This window comes from Mchenga conophoros, linkage group LG3 (assembly GCF_057382185.1).
Source record: "Mchenga conophoros isolate Kocher_MC1m ecotype Shallow Benthic linkage group LG3, M_conophoros_male_GT1.1, whole genome shotgun sequence".
Lineage (NCBI taxonomy): Eukaryota > Metazoa > Chordata > Actinopteri > Cichliformes > Cichlidae > Mchenga > Mchenga conophoros.
Genome location: NC_140528.1, coordinates 411,097 through 426,835, shown reverse-complemented (window position 1 = coordinate 426,835; position 15,739 = coordinate 411,097). Strand labels below are relative to the sequence as shown.

The 15,739-nt window shown below is 42.3% G+C and overlaps 1 protein-coding gene and 1 long non-coding RNA gene across 3 annotated transcripts in view; one reads left to right on the top strand and one right to left on the bottom strand.

The window, feature by feature from the left end:
• Positions 1–4,045: 4,045 nt before the first annotated feature.
• LOC146576911 (uncharacterized) overlaps positions 4,046–15,739 on the bottom strand; it is a 17,560-nt gene continuing 5,866 nt past the window's right edge. Inside the window, exons 1-3 of one of the 2 annotated variants that reach the window (XR_014889129.1) lie at positions 10,870–11,013; positions 8,519–8,624; positions 4,046–4,153 (exon numbers count right to left, since the gene is read on the bottom strand). This is a non-coding gene — a long non-coding RNA (uncharacterized LOC146576911). Of the gene's footprint in view, positions 4,154–8,518; positions 8,625–10,869; positions 11,014–15,739 lie in introns of those variants that run through there. The other variant, XR_014889132.1, reaches the window with a different exon arrangement.
• LOC146576910 (uncharacterized) overlaps positions 14,933–15,739 on the top strand; it is a 38,956-nt gene continuing 38,149 nt past the window's right edge. Inside the window, exon 1 of the mRNA XM_085251122.1 lies at positions 14,933–14,964. Coding sequence (XP_085107248.1) covers positions 14,941–14,964 — 24 coding nt within the window. The 5' untranslated portion in view covers positions 14,933–14,940. The remainder of the gene's footprint in view (positions 14,965–15,739) is intronic.

Below are 15,739 nucleotides of genomic sequence, written 5' to 3'. Positions count from 1 at the left end.
GCATGATAAGGTGCGGCCAGATTTCACAATGAACACACCCGAAACTCTGGCTGATTGGAGCCCACACCCAGTTTCACACCTTGGCTCAGGCGATTAGAGGATCATCAGGGGGTCCTTTTGTCCCTCTGTGGGGGGTCACTCCCACATGAAATCATGGATGGTGGTCCTGACATGAAGGAAGAGAAAGTTACAGGTTGCATCCTTTGACTTTGTCTCCGTGCCTTTGGGCGATTTTCAGAAGGACAGATGTTTCTGTTCAATTCTTAAATCAATGTTTTCAAACACAAACACTATTTTAAAGCTTCTAGAGAGTAAAATATTAATGATAATTATAATAACAATAATAAAAACAAAAGCTCTCAGATCCATCAAACCAAGCAGCAGAAAGAACAATAACTGAAGAGAAAACTTTAACCTTGTAGACTTCATTATGTTCCAGCTGCTCTACAGACGCTGTGACCTCGAACTTAAGCAGGTCGTAAAGTATGTGCAGCTCAATAACTTCATAATCAGACCCTGTGGTATTTAGGCAGCAGAACAACTAAGAATAACAACTACAAATAATGTTTTTAGGTTTCTGTTGTACTGCAAGGTTCTGTACAGGAGAACCAAACCAAGAGCAAATATTACGTCTCATTTACACCTGAGCACGAAGAGCCATCAACATTTAGCAAATTGAATCATCTTTGTTTAGATGCAAGAAGAATCATATAGAAATGAAAAAGTAGAAATAGAAATCCAGAGCAAAGATATCCTCTAATTCAGCGTAGCACATGTGCAGCTGCTGCGATTCACGTAAGCATTCGGCTCGTCGCTGTTGCAGATTTTTCTCTCGCTGTTCTGGCTCACAGCGCTGCAAACACAAAAATAAATATCCCCAAAGGTGTGAAAGGGAGCTAATTAGTAAGAGTATTGTTACTCTCCGCAGGAGTAGTCCAGCAGTAGAAATCAGTACAATAACAAGGTGTGTAACATCTAGCAGGGTGACAGAAAAACCCAGGGTAACTTCTAAGGACCTCAACGTCTCTCTCACATTGTGTTTTTTAAACATGCTTCCATTTGTCACTTCAGTCTTTACTCTGAAATACAGGAAGAGAAATCATGGCTGAAACAATTTCTCATGAAACCAGGGGTGTGGTCCAACAGTCAGTTTGGTGAGGAAGGTTCCTAACTGAGAGAAGTGACCCAGAAGTATCTGTGTAGCAGCCACAATGAATCCAGATCATGAGCTTTATTAACTGATCAAAGTCTCTTCTTTCATCTTCTGTATCATTCAGTTTGCATTGGTAATGCCCATTATTGTAATGCTTTTTTAAGACCAGCAAAACTTTATTTCACTTTGGGTTAGCTGGGATAAGTGATGGATGGCGGGAATTTTACTTCAGCCACAGAAATCCTAAACAGGAAGGAGGAGCAGAGTTACAGTGGATCACTATCCAGCAGGGAAACAAGGTTTATTTCAATTTCTTGGCCATGAGTGAGATTTACTGAGTGGGCAAATTAGGGAGACGACACCATCAGATCCCGAGCCCTCCATGTGTTAATCAAGAGACGGCTGCTGTGCTACATCCATAAATAATGAATAAATTAGGAGCTAAAGCTGAAAGGACAGTTTATTTGTACCATCTTCACGTGAACACATTCAAGAACATCACAGATGAAGAAACATTAAAAACTTCCACACTACATAAAGCAAGAAAAATAGTTTTTCTTTCAGGTGGTTTCAGAAAAACAGAAACATCAAACATCTCCAAGACTCTCTTTGAAAGAACTAAAAACCTTTGTTCTCATGGTCCAATCATGAGTGAACGATGAAGCCTTGTGTGCTAAAACATGTCAGAGTTTTAAAGGTTAAACATGAGTTTCCAAAACGTAAAGCTGGAGAACAATGAACTATTTGACTGAGTTTCAATCATTTACAGACGAGCAAAACCAGGACAGAGAAAAAACGACAAAACTGACTCAGTAAAACAACAGAAAAGAAGATCCCATGTAGATCTGTATTATGTAGAAGTTCAGCCCAGCAACCAGTTCAGTTCAACACAAGTTTAGATGATTCTATCTGAACTCTGTGGAGCCTGATCTCAATCTTTTTGAGTCTGACCAGAGGAAACCAGATGATCTTTCTGTGTCTTCAGATTCACTGTGATCCAGTGATGGGAGTGATTTCAGCCCTGAGTGATCGCGCTGATGTTTGCACAGAGCAGACAATGAGGTGAATGTTTGGGCACATTGGTAACAGTGAAACAGTTTATTAGTAACATGGGATCGTTTGTGTGCAGAGTATGAACTGAGATTCCTGAAGCTCTTGTCACACTGGTCACAGCTGTAGTTTCCTTCCATGTGTGCACGTTCATGAATGTTACGACTACCTGATTGTGAGAAGCTTCTCTCACAGTGTCTGCACTTGTGTGGTTTCTCTCCTGTGTGGACTCGTTTGTGTGATTTAAGCTGACCTGCAGTGGTGAAGGATGACCCACACTGATCACAGAGGTGCTTTTTAACCCCACTGTGAATCAGTTCATGTCGTTTTAAATCACTTGGTGTGGTGAAGCTTCTCCCACATTCTTTGCAGTATTTCAGTTTGTCTCCAGTGTGTCTACGTTGATGTACTTTTAGGGTCTTTTGCCGACTGAAAGTTTTTCCACAGAGGTCACAATGAAAGTCTTTCCCACCACCACAGTGATGACAGGGTTGAGAACTGGATCCATCTATGTCGCTCTGCTTCTAAACAAAGACACAAAGACAGTGTAAGTCAGTCCTTCAACATTTGTATCCTGAACGTCGCCTGAAATAAAGAGCATCTCTGCAGACGTCCAACTACATTTGACTGTTTCAGTTAACACACTCAGTTTACTGGTCTGCAATAACTACAATACTACCACCATAATACTACAGTAATACTAAAATCATAACTGAAAGGAAAATCTGAATAATCACTCAGAGCTGCTTTTCCATGCAGTAGAATTGCTAACATGCTAACACAGTTTAATGAGCAGAGTTGTTCCAAACAGTCAGGCTAAAATGACAAGATAACAATATAAATACATACCTCACAGTAGCTGCACTTGTAGAGTCTCTTTCTGGTGTGGATCTGTTGGTGTAGTCTCAGGTCATGTGGAGATTTAAAAGTCTTCTCACACAGGTCACATTGATAAGGTCTCTCCTCAGTGTGGGTAAACATGTGTCGTTGTAACTGTGCGTCTGTTGTAAAGTATTTGCCACACTGTTCACAGCAGTACACATCATGTCTGGTGTGAATGCGTAGGTGTGTATTTCGGCTCCCTCTCTGGCTGAAAGTTTTTCCACAGATGTCACAGCTGTATGGCTTAATTCCAGAGTGAGTAACTAGATGCTTCTGTAAGTGGCTACTGTGAGTAAAAGCTCTGCCACACTGATCACAGCTGTACGCTTTAACTCCACTGTGGATGAGTTGGTGTGTTTTTAGGGAACGCTTCAAGGAAAAAGACTTTCCACACAAGTCACAGCTGAACGGTCTCTCTCCAGTGTGGATGACCTGATGCTGTTTTAGTGAAGCCTTCAGAGTAAACTCCATCCCACACTCGTCACAGCTGTATGCCTTAATTCCAGAGTGGGTAACTAGATGACTCTGTAAGTGGCTACTGTGAGTAAAAGCTCTGCCACACTGATCACAGCTGTACGCTTTAACTCCACTGTGGATGAGTTGGTGTTTTTTTAGGGAACCCTTCCTGGAAAAAGAATTTCCACACAAGTCACAGCTGAACGGTCTCTCTCCAGTGTGGATGACCTGATGCTGTTTTAGTTTAGCCCTCACAGTAAAACCCTTCCCACACTCGTCACAGCTGTATGCCTTAATTTTAGAGTGGGTAACTAGATGACTCTGTAAGTGGCTACTGTGAGTAAAAGCTCTGCCACACTGATCACAGCTGTACGCTTTAACTCCACTGTGGATGAGTTGGTGTCTTTTTAGGGAACGCTTGAAGGAAAAAGACTTTCCACACAAGTCACAGCTGAACGGTCTCTCTCCAGTGTGGATGACCTGATGCTGTTTTAGTTTAGCCTTCTCAGTAAAAGCCTTCCCACACTCGTCACAGGTGTGTTTTTTCTCTCCCTTTCTTCTGTGAGGTTTGTCGGCCTCCTGAGAGCGCTGACTTCTGGCTCCATGTTGGTCCTGCAGTGACAGAGATACAAACAGAGGCAGTGAGTGAAATGCAGTCGTGGAACAAACTCAACCTTCAAACTCCATTAACACTAGTTTTAAACCTGAAGGTGGAGCGTGGCACCAAACACCTTAAAGGTCTCTTATCCCCACCTGCTGGTAGTTCTAACACATTACATCCAACCTGCTGTTAAAGATAATTCATGACTGTTCAAACACTAAAATCATGCGCACACACACACACACACACACACACACACACACACACACACACATTATTTTATAATTTAGATTATTTTGTTGTTTCCTATTACATATTTCTATAATTTGTATAGATTTATACAGAATTATTCAGTGATAATAAATCCTATGTTTGTTTATTCTAAAGGAACCCCGTTAGCTTCCACAACAGATGTTGCTCGTCTTCCATCAAATACTCACATAAAATATTACACAATAAAGTGGATTCAAGATATCCACATAATTTCACTCTTACATCCACAGTGAGGTTTCACAATTGTTCAAATATAAGCAATCAATAATAATAATAATAATAATATCAATAACATTGAGGCACATTACACAAATTTCAAAAACAAATCATGTCTTACAATATTTACAACAACTAAAAGCTCTGTAAATCGGCTTTTAAGTGTTCATTGAAGTTTTGAATAATTCTCTAATTTTTTAAGGCAACTTATTCCACTTAAAAGTTGCTCTAAATGTAACAGTTTTACAAAACGTTACTTTTAACTCGAGCATTTACTAAATTGCAGCTTGTTGAAAACTGTGTAATATGATGATGTATTTCATCTGGATACTGCAGCTGAGCAGAATAAATGTGGTGTGTTTAACAGAATTGCTTTCTTTAGAACTACAAGTAAGCCATAGAATATTTTAGCCTGTACAGGAAGCCAAGAAAGGTTATTATGCATTTGATCAATATTAGTATAGTATGAACATCTTCACACTAATCTGGACGCCTTATTCTGGACTAACTGAAGTCTGTTAAGATCTGTCTTATTAGCTGCTGACCAAATGATTGAACAATACTCCAGATGAGACATTACTAGTGCATTAATGACATCTTTCATAATGAAGAAGTGATACACAAAGAGCATTTCATAGCCATAGCTATGCCTTGTCGGCAGAGTTATGTGACATTAGTGATGTTTGTACTTTCAGCGTTAACTTGGTTTTAAAGCCTTTAAAATATACGCCATTCAATCCGGTTGTTCAGTCTGACGTCACTAGCCGTGTCTGGGTCTAAACTCCGCTGCAGGTCCATATATCAAACGATCACTATGGCATTACTGAGAGTTGAAAAACTGTCTAAAGTCTTTCATCTTTAATAAAATGATCAGCGTTCTGCCCTACCAGGTGTAACAACTGAGTTTAACATCCAGGCATCCATGAAAACGGAATTTATGACATTTAACGGAGTTAGAAGTTAGCAGGGAGTTAGCTCGCTAGCTTCTATCTAAATACAATATAGCATGTCCTGACTGCGGGGTTTTGGAAACAAATTCAAACCTACAGCTCTGCTATCACTTCCAACATAAATGAAGACAGAAAACTAAACAGCAGTGACGTTTGTAGGGTTACTGAAGTTGGGCTAGCTGGTATATAATGATGTGCTACGTGACCGCTAGCGACACAGCTATGTTAGCATAATATAAACAAGCTAACTTTTTTTCCACTCGATAAAAGTTTATGTGAGTGTTCTCGGTGGTCAGGAACAAATGTAATCGCATGGCAGGATGCTGTAAAAGGACCAAACTTCAGCCAGGAGAACAACTGAGATAATCCATCCACAACACGAGGTTAGTCATTCATATACTGCTGCATGGGCTGGGCTGTAGTTACATCCTAAGGTTTTAAAACCTGAGCTTAAATAAATGATTAGCGGTAATAAAAGCCGAGGGAGGTCAGCAGTGATCACTGACTGTTTTAGGAGATTTTGAGATCAAATAGAAGAAAATACATAACATTAAACATGTTAACAACAAAAAAGCTATATTAAACGCAGACTACTTTAGGCCCGGAAGTAGGATTCGTCGCGTCATCACTGAACAACCGGATAGTCGACCTTAATCTGACAGAGAATGTGATGATTTTGTGGATAATTAAAGTCAGTCATATATCCACAAACACAACAAGCTGAAAGTCAGTGATGCTGCTCGGTTTGCAGTCCTGAACATCACGGCACAAGCAGGATTCACTGCACTGTTAATGTTAGCTGTGTTATATTGCTGCCTCTGTTCGGTGGTGTCGAGCCAAACGCACTTTAACGTGTGTTTGAACGAGCTGACGGTTCACTCGTTAAGCTGAAAGAAAGATGCTTTAATCACAGCAGTCACACATGTGTCCACTGCACCATCTGGAACTCTTCTTGTTTACACTCGTAATAACACAAACACTAAATCCTGCTTCTCTGGTGCTGTTGTGTAGCAGTGTGTACACCTGAGACTGTCACCTGTCTGTCTGTCCTGCACTCTCTCTCTGTTTCTTTCTCTCTGATTGTGGAATAAAAGTATGAACATGTGTTTATAAGTTACACTTGTGTTTGAATCCTGCAGCTTATCACACATTTGATTTCCATGTGTGACGACTGCAAGTGTCCAGAGTGAGGACAGACTGAGGGAGCCACTGCTGCACATCATCTGTGAGGCTTTGCAGCCCTGATGATCCACCAGGACAAACTCAGCAGTGTGTGAGGAAGAGGAGGAGGAAGAGCCAGCAGCAGCTGACAGATGGAGAGAATAGACAGACTGTTCCCTGTTTGTGAAGGACTGCTAGGAAAGTTTAACATAACTTGATAGGTTTGTAGCATAAACCTATTCGCTGGAACGTTAAGACAATATAATTACACTGCAAGCAAGACGCAAGTAGGCAAACTTCTTCATGTTACTCGTGCACGGGAGAGAACCAGACAGAGCGCCGTTCCTTCGCTTGACCCCAGTAGCTCTCGTCCGTTCTCCCGTACCACTGTTCTTTTATTGAGGTTACATGAATATGCATAAGTTCATTAACATATGACGTCTACATACAAACAAAGAGTACCTTGCCTGTGTGTGTGTGTGTGTGTGTGTGTGTGTGTGTGTGTGTGTGTGTGTGTGTGTGTGTGTGTGTGTGTGTGGACTGCTGATCAAAGGGTCAAACATCCTTGGTCAGGAAGAGGGTAGACTAGACCCCCCCCCCGGTGAGGAAGTCCAGCAGTTCATCTAAACAGAAAAGCACTTAGACTAGAACAGACGTAGCTACGTTAATCCTACCATAAAACAATAAGACATGGTATGACCTCTCATGCTCCCAAAGTGCTGTCTAATACACACAAAGTTTGCAGACTATCAAGGATCAAAACCTCTACCAATCTACAACTAATTACAAAACTCTAAGCATATATAAGTAAATATTTCTAAGCATAAATAACAATCAACAATACAAATCTAACATAACTGTCTGTGCTGAATCAGTCTTATTAGGTAATGTTCAAATAATGTGATCATCCCAGTGTTTTCAGTGTGGGAGAAAGTACTCAGGGCCTTCAAGTTACACACTATGAAAGGCAGCAACAAGTTTAATGTTCAGAAACCTAAAGTCTGTATCAGCAGCAGGATGGAGCTAAAAATAAATGTTGGTTTCAGTTCTATGAAGCTTTGAGTATTTTGGATCAGTAGCTGCTGTGTTTGTTGCATCATATTGCTGTAACTGTTTATATGCTTTATATATTCTGAGCTAAGTTGATCTATAGTGTTACATGATACACTCTCAGAAATACGAAATAAGAACATTTTTGTACCTATAGGAACATTTTTTTTGAATGTTCCCTTAAAAGTACATTACTGGTGTTTAAAAGTCCAGAAATGCCCCTTTAAAGGTTCAATTTGAAATAAAGTACAAATCTGTATTATAAAAAGAAGGACGATGCAGTTCATCTGATCACTCCTCATAACATTCTGGAGTGCAGGCAAAATGCTATTATAAAATCTTAAGCAGCAACTTCTCCAGGTTCCAATATTTATGCAATTCTCAAACCTTTTGGCCACGACTGTATAACCTCTTCTGAAGTTTAGTGGATATTATACATGGTTATGCTCAGGATGTGTCGGCCAGTTTCCACTGGAAACGCCTTTTGGTTAAACTGTCAGCGAGGAATTTGCATTTGCACTGTTACATTTTTATATAACTTTAATGCACATAAACAACAGCTGCTTGTTTCAGTGAAAATACATTGATGGGTTTTTAATAAAGTTGTGGAGCTGCAAAGTATTTTGTCTGGTGTCAATTCTATCGTCAGCTACATCGTTATGGCAACTGTTCAAATGTATATGGTGATAAATATCTTTGGTCATATGGTCCTGCTCTGTCTGTCACCTTCTGTGTTGAGCTCATTGTTTCCTCTGTAGTGGCTGAGCTGAGTCCAAGTAGCTGAAAATGTTCCTCTGCTGCTCCGTCAGACTCTCCTCCTCCTGCTGATCAGCTGGGACACAAAACAGATCTTTGTTAGGCTCCACACTGCACTGAAGAGTCAAAGTGTCTCATATGTTCATCTGACAAGTAAAAGAACACATTTTTGTTTCCCGAGGTGGGCAACTTGTTGGAAACAAACACAAAAGCTTTGAGCACTGATACCTGCCATTGCTGGCTTTGAAAGATGCAACACCAGCAATGTGGATTGTCAAGACTCAAACCAATCATCAAGCAAAGACAACAGGGATCATTTGTTTCTGTTTATTTAGCATTCACAGCATTTGTAGTTGCCTTCTGTGCAGGGGAAGTCCACGCACACTGTGTGGTACCGCCATCCGCAGAAGGTGCATTCAACCTCTGTAAGAGAAACGAGATTGTCTGAGACTGAAATGATATTAACTAAAGAAGTGGTGATTTGTAAAACTTCACATTTTGATCCGGGACGTACTCTGCATGAAAACAAGCGCTCACTCTTCCTGCTCAACAAATGACAAGGGCGGAGCCTTATACCACGTGATACAGAAGCTGTGCCGTGTGATGCTAAAATTAGCAGGGAAACAACAACGGAGAGCACGTCAGGGATGACGAGAAAGTGACAGGAGAAAATCCGTCCCGGTCAACCACCCAAACATCAATAACGGGAACCTTATACAGCGCTTCCCTATACACGTCGAACTCCCGCAGCCACAAAGACATCACGTAGGCTATCACTTATCACCTGACCAAAGATATGGCTCCATCAACACTGTGCAAAACGAGGGATTTAGGAAAACGATCAACACCCTAGACAAACGCTACACAGTGCCGTCCCGCAACTATTTTTCTATTGTTGCACTACCTGCTCTGTACACGCAGCGTCGAGCAACGGTGGAGACGGAATTTCAAGCAGGACAACATTTTGCTGCAACAACAAAACGTGAGACATTTGTTGTTTTATGTTTATTTATTGTTATGAGAGAATCATGATCTCAATTCTAAGCCAAAAAATCGTGATTCTCATTTTATGCAAAATCGTGCAGCCCTAACATTAACACAAAACTATTGTTTCACCAGAGAAACACACATGAAGAGAGAGAGAGAGACAATAACAGCTACCAAACAGTCGTCATAATTCGTCACACAATGAGAAAAGCACAAATCAACAAGTAACAATGACTAATTAATATTAAAATCTGTAACATAATGTATTGTTTGGAGTTTAGTCTGATTGGTTCAGGATGAGCTGCCATTATCCAATCACACGTCTGCTTACCTGCATCTTTTCTCTTTTTTCCAACCTGAGCACCTGATGGCTTTGAACTTTTGTTGTCCATCTTCCATTGGTTTGAATTTTGCGCTCCAGTACAAACACAAATCCCCCAACCCGAGGATCAGCACAATTAACCTAACAGACCTACACCTTAGTTCACAGATTTACTTTGTCTAAGGTTGATTTCTGGGATTTCACACAACCCAGGATTCAGATCGTGAATCCATGATGGGCTTGGATTTACATCATTATAAATGAAATGTGCTCTACTTGGAAGCAGCCGGCCCCGCCCCTTTTGACGGGTTGTGTGAGACTTTAAATCATCAAACTGTAAATTATAAATTAAATTGTTATTGATCCTTTACCCCGAGTCCTAAAGTGTAGATTTATTTTCTTACTCTTCTTATATTTGTTGTTTGTTTACTTGCACCGCTGTAACTGCAGCCTCGTCGTCTCGTCTCTCTATATGCTGGACTGTCTGTAGCGGAGATGACAATAAAGTTTACTTTGACTTCAGCAGCGCGCAGGCGCACCGAGGGCTCTCGCGCTCACTTTATAGAATTTAGAAAAAACATCGGTGCAGATTATAAGTCTGTATCATAATATCTGTTTGTTGTGTTGTTTTTATTTTGTTTTGCGAGTTGGTTATTAGATGCCGCTCCAGCCAGCCAGAGACTCCCCGCCGCCCCGCCCTCTCCTCCCTGTGCCGCCAGCAGCACCTCGCAAACGGAGGGCGCCCTTACTCCCAGCAAATGGCTGATAGAAAACCGATCGGTGCCTACGAATTTCCCAATATGCGCTGGCATGACGTCGGGGAAGCATGGGTACGACCGATTATTTTATTTTTTTCTTGCCAATGCCCGTGATGCCCCCCCCCCCCACCACGATGCATTCTATTGGTTTGCACACCAATAGAAGAGAGCCCCGCCTTTAACGCTCTTCTCTCACAGAGAGCAACAGAAAACTTGGAAAAACTCCAGATTGACTGAACTCAGTTCAAAGTTACCTTGACACCTTTAGATGTGAGAGGTAGTGATGGTCCGCTTGAAGCTGACGCTCCGGTGCGTGTGTCAGAAAGATCAACGCGCTGCTTCAGAAGCACCGTGTCGAGGCTTGATTCGTTTGGCCAGAGTCACGTGATCAGTGACGTCTGAAGCTTCGTTTAGAACGTACCTTTTTTAAATCGAACTTTATTGAAACACAATGAGTATACAACATACAAACAGATGAAGTTTACAAAAGAACAGAACATGAACATACAGAACCAGGAGTAAAAAAATGATGATATGAGTAGGCGAAAAAAATCAACATATTGTAACGTGCAGTGGAGATGAAGCCAGCCGCGGAGGTGTGCAGGTGGATAGCGAATGAGCAACAGCTTCTGACTTTCCAAAAAGTACTCATTTATTTACAATATCAAAAATAAAAGTGCTACCTCTACCACACATTACTAAAGAGCACACTAGTCCGCGTACACACGGGAGCATCCATTTCAGGAGGAGTGCGAAGAAGAACCAAAAGGGGGTGACACCAGTCGTGAGACAGGAGGCGCCGCCATGTGGTGATACACTGCATTACAATAGCAACTGTTACATAGTCCCCCCCTGGTGAGAAAAAGGCTGTCCTCAGCCGTACACAGCCGAAAAAGCACACACCACACCTAACAGTACCCTATACATAGAGGTTACAGCTAAGATTGGTGCACACACACAGGGCAAAAGACCATTTAAAAATGAAATTGGTGAAAATAAGACGAATATGTACAGTGGAAAATCAGTTTTCTTAGTTTTTTTCACTTTTTTCTTTTGTTCTTTTTTTTTTTTCTAAGTAAATGCCAAGAATGAACCTTAACGCACGAAAGAGCCATAAAACTGGATTAAGTAGAGCAAACAGAAACATCTACATATCATGACTCAAAGTAGCAATGCAACAAGACAGCATCAAACAGGTTTAACCAAAACATTTCACTTCAGATCAAGCCTGGTTGTGTGAAAATCATTAGTCCATCTTTTGTTGCTCCAGCCAGACGTAACTCTGGGGAAACGTCTGGGCCTGAGATTGTAATGTCCACCAGCAGCTGGGTGCTGGACAGATCTGGGTGAAACACTCTCTGGAACAGCGCCCACACCAGAAGAAGAGTCAATGTCCGGTAAATCAAAGGGGAATGGCTCAGAGTCAATGTCAGTATCTGCAGGGGGGCCAGGGTGGGCCTGAGAGTCAGAGTTCAGACCCTCTGCGGTCTCTCTCTCAGCAGGCAATGAAACAGAATGTTCTTTGGAAGTGAGAGAGTCCCAGGTATGGAACGGTTGCATGTTCACAACATGATAAACACCTGCATCCACACCGGAGTCCACCCAAGTGAGCCTGTAGGGTTGCTGACGACACCGTCGTGGTGGGCCTGATCTCTGATAACAACGAGACGGCCTACCTGAAGGAGATTAGGAATCTGGAGAACTGGTGCCAGAGGACCTCCTTCTAAACGTCAGTAAGACAAAGGAGCTGATAGTGGACTTCAGCACTAAGCAGGAGAGGAACGAGTCATCAACGAGTGCCCAGTGGAGAGAGTGGACAGCTTCAAATACCTCGGAGTTCACATCACGCAGGACCTGTCATGGTCCTGTCACATCAACACCGTTGTGAAAAAGGCCCGTCAGCGTCTCTACCATCTCAGACGCTTGAGAGACTTCCAACTGCCCTCCAAGGTGCTCAGGAACTTTTACTCGTGCACCATAGAGAGCATCCTGACGGGAAACATCTTAACCTGGTTCGGGAACAGCACCATGCAGGACAGACGAGCTCTACAGAGGGTTGTGCGATCAGCTGAGCGCACCATCCGCTCCGAGCTCCCTGACCTGCACTCAATCTACAGCAGGCGGTGCTGGACCAAGGCCAGGAAGATCGTGAAGGACCTCAGCCATCCCAACAACAGACTGTTCTCTCTGTTGAGGTCAGGAAAGCGATTCCGCTCCCTGAAGACCAACACAGAGAGACTGAGGAGGAGCTTCTTCCCGCAGGCGATACGGTCTCTCAATCACAATCACACCACCACACAGTCCTGACCCACACATATAGTTCTTACACACACACTGGACATTCTGGACATTGTTTTCACTTCATCATTTAAATCACTGCTGCTGTTATTGTGTATATATTTATTTATACTTCTTGTGTATTTTGTTCATACATTATTATATAGTTCTATATTGTGTATTTTGTTGTACAGTTATTTTATTTTCAATTTAATTTATATATTTTATCTTATTCTCCCAGTTAAATTTACCCTTCATTCTAATTTGTGTTGTACAGTTATTTCATTTTTAACCTTAATTTATATTTTATTCCTTCCTAGTTAAATTTACCCTTTTTAATTTTTCATATTTATTTCCTATCTTATTCATAGCCTTTTCCTTTTTTGTTTTCTTTAGGTCACGAGCAGTTGTCCAAGCATTTCACTACATATCGTACTGTGTATGACTGTGTACGTGACAAATAAAATTTGAATTTGAAATTAACATCACTGAGTCTCTGAGATACACACAATGGTCCCTGAAACAGTGGTGCAAGTTTAGCAGTAAAGTTAGACTGAGCGTCTGACCTGGGGTGCGTCTTAACTCTCACAAGGTCACCAACACGAGACATCGACATGCCACGTTTCAAGTCATAGTAATGTTTTTGTCTGTCATGGCTATAGTCCAAAGCTGCTTTGGCGTGGTCGTGAGCTTCCTGCAGGGAGGCTCTCAGAGTCTCAGGGTAAGGCACACCCGGTTCATCAACACCTACTGTAGAAGGCTGAGTGATAAGGTCAAGCGGGGTGTCTAACTCACGACCATAAAGCATCATGGCAGGAGTCATACCTGTACTGTCATGGGGGGCGGTGCGCAGAGCAAAGCAAATTTGAGGGAGAAACTTGTCCCATGATGTGTGCTTATCACCTACATAAGCGCGGATTGCAGTTTTCAGAGTCCGGTTGACGCGTTCAGTAGCATTTGTCTGAGGCAGAAACAACATGTTCAAAAAGCTCACTCACAAAGGAGACCCTCTGTCAGAAATGAGGTAAGTGGGTGTACCATGCCTAGCAAAAATGTCAGTGACGAATTTACCAGCTGCTACCTGAGATATAGCTTCTTTGACAGCACTGGCTTCAACCCATTTACCGTATTTTCACAACCATAAGGCGCACTTAAAAGTCTTAGGTTTTCTTCAAAAAGTACGGCGCGCCCTATAGCGCAGTGCGCCCTGTGTGTTGTAATGAGGACGTAGTAGAGAACGCCATGAGAACGCTAAAGGGTGAAGTGTGTGCGTTGACTTTATCGCACATACCTGTATAAAAGAACAGGTATGTGCGTTATGCAGGACATCGTTGTTTTAACAACCCTGAAAATGGCAAAGAGACACGCTTACGAAGCACAGTTTAAACTGAAGGCCATCAGCTACGCGGAGGAACATGGAAATCAAGCAGCGGCGAGAGAATTTAAGATTAACGAATCGATGGTTCGCAAATGGAGGAAGCTAGAAAACAAGCTCCGGCAGGTCAAGAAAACGCAGCTGAGTTTCCGCGGACATAAGGCGAGGTGGCCCGAGTTGGAGGAAAGACTCGAGCGGTGGATCATCGAGCAAAGAACGAGCGGGAGAAGCGTCTCGACGGTCACCATTCGGCTAAAAGCAGTTTCACTTTCACATTTTATGAAACGGTGCCATTTTTCCATCCGGACCAGGACTACGGTAGCGCAGCAACTTCCAGCGGATTATAAGGAAAAGCTGGCCATCTTCCGCTCCTAGTGCAGCAAACACATCGGCGACAAACACATCCAGCGATGGATGACCGATGGAGACCACAGTTTCACCAAGAGTGGAAGGCAGCGCCGGGCGAGTTACGCCACAATTTGCCAATGGATTGTAGATGCTTGGGCTAATATGTCTGCTGGCACTGTTGTTCGAGCTTTCGCAAAAGCCGGCATCATTTCCGAGGAGCCGCACGGCACGGAAAGTGACTCTGACAGTGAAGAAAGTGAACCTGGCATGTTTGATGGAGATTTAGCGCAGCTGTTCAATTCAGACACAGAGGATGAGGACTTCGATGGGTTTGATTGATGATAAAAATGTGATTACCACACTTTGTTTTGCTCCTGCTTTATTTTTAAATACGCACACTTGTATGTTTGTGTGTTGTTGATGATGACGATTATTGGTAATAAAAATGTGAGTACCAAACTTTGTTTTGCTCCTGCTTTATTTTTAAATATGCACACTTGTATGTTTGTGTGTTGTTGATGATGATGATTACTGGTAATAAAAATGTGAGTAAGGTACCGAACTCAGGTTTGCTCCCGCTTTATTTTTAAATACGCATACGGTACTTGTATGCGCCCTATAATCCAGTGCGCCTTATGTGTGTGTTAAATACAGTAATGGCACACATAACTGAGACTGCGCCTTTTAGCACAGTGCGTCTTATGGTCGTGAAAATACGGTAGTCAAATAGTCAACAAACACGATCAAATAAGCATTACCAGTGGGGGTGCGGGGAAGTGGCCCAACAAAATCCACACCCACATACTCCCAGGGTTTCTGGGGGACAATGGGAACCATAAGACCGGCTGCTTTTTTCTGACTTGGCTTGGTGAGTTGGCACACTGAGCATGAAATCACATAGCGTTTCACATCAGCTGCCATTTTGGGCCAGAAAAACCTAAAACGCAGTCTAGCCAATGTCTTAGAAACACCCAAGTGACCTGCTGTGGGGTGGTCATGGTAATAGTCCAGCAAGGTGCCTCTCATGGAAGTAGGGGCAAACAGTTTCAGCTCTTTCAAAGGGTGCAAAGCACATATGGACTTGGGTTCTCTGTGATACAAAAGAGAGTCATACACAACATACT